At 44.2% G+C, this 4,040-nt stretch overlaps 1 protein-coding gene across 1 annotated transcript; it reads left to right on the top strand.

Moving 5' to 3' along the window:
• Window positions 1–371: 371 nt before the first annotated feature.
• On the top strand, window positions 372–1,927 carry LBX1 (ladybird homeobox 1). The gene is made up of 2 exons (XM_050958211.1): window positions 372–715; window positions 1,440–1,927. The coding sequence occupies exons 1-2, from the start codon at window positions 391–393 to the stop codon at window positions 1,925–1,927; spliced, it is 813 nt and encodes a 270-aa protein (XP_050814168.1). The 5' UTR covers window positions 372–390.
• The last annotated feature ends 2,113 nt before the right edge of the window (window positions 1,928–4,040 follow it).

Genomic DNA, 4,040 nt, shown 5'->3' with positions numbered 1-4,040 from the left:
AAATAGCAGCTGGGAAGAGGGAATCTGGGACAGGCGTGCAGCAGTGTCACCTCTCTCCGTGGCAGGACTGCAGGGATCCCTTCCCAGACACGCCGATTCCTGTCCCTCCTCCTCACCTTGCGGGCTGAGGCTGCTCCGGGAAGAAGACCTGTTTCTCCTCCGCTGGAGTTGGTGGTGGTGGTTTGAACTTTCTTGCCTTCGCCCTCCCCCGCCCCCCGTCCTTTCCCTTCCACTTCTGCTGCCGCTGCTCGCCTGTGATTTTTGATTCCTTCGCTGGTGGGTGCAAATACAGATCGCTGCAGCGGCTCCTCGCCAGACCCCAAAACAAAAGGCGAGGGGCGGGTGGGGTGGGGGGGGAGAGAGAGAAACAATTTCCAGCCCAAGTCAAGCATGACTTCCAAAGAAGAAGCCAAGGCTTCCTCGGTGGAGGAGAGAAGAAGGAGCCCCCTGGATCAGCTGCCCCCTCCTGCCAACTCCAACAAGCCTCTGACCCCTTTCAGCATAGAGGACATTCTGAACAAGCCGGCCGTCAGGCGAAGTTACACCATCTGCGGGACAGCACACCTCCTCTCCAGCACCGACAAGCACCCGCCAGCCGGCCTGCCCCTCTCCAGCCGGGCCCTCCTCTCCCAAACCTCCCCGCTCTGTGCCCTGGAGGAACTGGCCAGCAAAACCTTCAAAGGGCTGGAAGTCAGCGTCCTGCAGGCAGCTGAAGGTAAGATCCGTGGTTGCTGTTGTGGTTGTTTTTTAACACACTCTTCCCCCTCCTCCCCCTTCCTTTACCGGTGTGGTTGCGTTTGCGGAGAGCATCAGCGGAGAACTTCACCTGAGATGGAAACCAACCTGGAGGTTCTCTGCTTAGCGGGACACCAGAGCGATCTGTGAAAAATCGCAGGCGAAACCAGCTGGCTGGCCCTTAAGACCTCACCTTTTGAGTTTATTTGTATATAGAGTGTTTCTCTCCCTCCCCGGCCATCTCCTTCCAGAAATGGGTCTAAAGTTGCCTTCCAGGGAAAATCTGGGCAAAGCAAATCAGTTGCCAGTCCTTTGTTGTGTTATCTCCTCCCCCCAAATGATACACTATTTATTGTTGTTACAAATGCGGGGACAGGGGGATATAGGGCCTAATTCCTTCTCTCTTATTTGAGGGGGAATATTGTTAGCTCTGCTGCGTTGAGTTAGCACTGGGAGAGCTCAGAGTTTGGGGTACGTTTCCAGCACGCCTAAGGAAAGGTGGTCAGAGGTGAAAATCCAAACGACTTGGCCGTTGCTTCCAAAAATACCCCCCCTCCAACTTTAATTGGCTTTGGAGTCACCTTTGATTTCCTTAACGCTGCGGATCTATTTATTGTTATCCGCTTCCAACTTATTGGAAGGAGAGGGCAGGGGAAGGAGTCTCTGTGTGTGACTGAACAGCCAAATATTCTAACTGTTTGCAGGAAGGGATGGGATGACTATTTTTGGCCAGAGACAAACTCCCAAGAAAAGGAGGAAGTCTAGAACCGCCTTTACAAACCACCAGATCTACGAGCTGGAAAAGAGGTTTTTGTATCAGAAATACCTCTCCCCAGCCGACCGAGACCAAATCGCCCAGCAGCTGGGGCTGACCAACGCCCAGGTGATCACCTGGTTTCAGAACCGCCGAGCCAAACTCAAAAGAGACCTGGAGGAGATGAAAGCAGATGTGGAATCTGCCAAGAAACTGGGGCCCAACGCCCAGGTGGATATTGTTAGCATTTCAGAGCTGGAGCCCAATTCGGAAGGGAGGGGGAAATCGCGTTCGCTTTCTCCAACTCTACCCAAACATGGACTGGAGACCGCCAGCCACCTTCAGCTGCCTCCTGAATCCCCTCTCACAGACCAGCCCAACAGCAGTAAGGACTGCTCGGAGGATGAAGAAGATGTGGAAATTGACGTTGATGACTGAATTGTTGTGGTGGTGGTGGTGGGTACATTTCCTCCCCCCCCCATATACACACACACACACACACCTTTTCTTCTTGTCTTCTTGGTCTTCTTCAAAACAAAAACAAACCCAGAAACTGACAGCCACACATCCCCACACTCCAGGGGTGGACCTGTGAAATCCTGAGCAAAGCCTGGACAGTATTCCAGAGCCATGAGTTCTGGTGATAGACACTCAGCGTTGGTGGCAACTAAATAAGGCAGTTCCTTTTCAATAAAAGCAATAAGCAATAGGAAAAAAATAATTTAAAATAGTCAATATCCCATGCCTGTCACATCAGGTAGCTTTCATCTTTGGAATGGTGCAATTATGTATGGCTTCTGTATAAATATTTAAACATATATAATGGATTTTGTTTCTTTTTTTGAGGGTATGATTTAAAAAAAAATAACGATATCAATTGGTTTTGTTTATAAAGGAAAGCAGAACCTTGCAATAGAGACACCACTTCAAACAGATGTTTTGTTAGGCGGTTATTTTAAACGACTTCCAAAAATGAACCAGGTTATAGGAGATTTAAGTTAGGCTAAAATTAGCAATTTTCTTTCTTTCCTTGCATGTTTCAAATGTGCACGAAATAATTATTTTTCATTTTTACCAAAAAAAATTATTTTAAAATCTTGGGAACTAGGGGATGGGTTATACTGCAAGTTTAAAATATGTACCCCCCCAACTCCCCGCCCCGCTCCCTCGGAGCATAGATATTTGTATCCAATGCAATTTCTGCCTCATTTTACCAATTAAAAGCTATTTTTACCATTTTCTGCTATTGTTGTGCTTTTATTAAAAAGCTACCTTTCGTATTTTTGATATGAAGGTGGTTACAAAAAAAATCCTAGAATTATTTTTTACTCTTTTTAGAATTTTTGCATGCTACAAACTAAAAAAGGACAAATCCCAAGATCAAGACATTTAAATATGACGCTATAAAATTTAAAAAAATGTACAGATTCAAAAAATGTTTTTGTTTGAATTGTAAAAATTTTTAAAGGCCTGCTATTTAAGTTACAACAGGGACAATGTTGCTTTATTTACTGTCTCTTAGAACTGTACAGATGGCTCTTTTTCCGATACAATAAAATCTTTACCATTTTAATATACTTTTAACGTTATTCTTTGTGAACTAAATATGCCTCTAACCTCTTTTCTTCGTCTGAGATTCCAAAATACGGTTCCACCATAAGGAATTGCTACTTTCCGTATAGCCACATCCATTCATATTTCCATTTAAAATCGTTTCAGCTCTAGTAGCTGTGTCTATTTCGGGGTGGACGAACCAGTGCTAAAGAATGTATTTTTTTTAATGTAAGGCAAGTTAAAAATTAAAGGGTAGAGAGAAATCAATCCATGAATAAACTAGGAGTTGCAATTTTTTTCTCAACAGAAAACCCATGCAAAGAAATCAAAACATACTGTGTGTGTATATCTATAAATAGTGATATACGCACAATATGTATAGTGTATATAGAATGTATATCCTATAGTATTGTATTTTAGTATACAAGTAATAAGTCTCTCTGTGTGTGTGCGTGTGTATATATATATACACATAATGATACACGTGTCGAATTTTTTAGATCTACAGGGAGTTTTCTAGCTCTAAATTATAGGGGAAATCTCTCATTTGAAAACACAAAGCTAAAATGACAAAATCGCCTGTTTGCACCAAAGATCGTAACATGGACAAACACCGTGGTGGGTGATTTTTTTCTCTCTTTCCCCTGCACAGTTGCAAATATATTAACATTTTCAGGTAGTACCTCTGCTTCCCCTACGCCTCCCCAAAAAGATGATGATGGATGATTTTTAATTTACTTTTTCCCTTTTTAATTCCCCCCCGCAAAAAAAAATTCTGCTAAATTTGTTCCCCCAATAGCGTGTCCTGCCTATTCACCCCGGCGATGTGCGTTTGCCTATTCTTTGCAAAATTTATGTGAGAAAGACAAATCTGGTAGATAGTGGCAGAGTCAGAAAAAGAAGGCTCCAAATCAGACAGGATGGGTTTGCGGGGAGGGGGCTGGGCCAGTTTCTCCGAGGCGAAATAAATCTTTCTCCTCTTTGAAAATGGATGGGG

This window comes from Gopherus flavomarginatus, chromosome 6 (assembly GCF_025201925.1).
Source record: "Gopherus flavomarginatus isolate rGopFla2 chromosome 6, rGopFla2.mat.asm, whole genome shotgun sequence".
In the NCBI taxonomy this organism is placed as follows: Eukaryota; Metazoa; Chordata; order Testudines; family Testudinidae; genus Gopherus; species Gopherus flavomarginatus.
The sequence above is the reverse complement of the archived record's forward strand: the minus strand, read 5'-3'. Positions and strand labels throughout refer to the sequence as shown.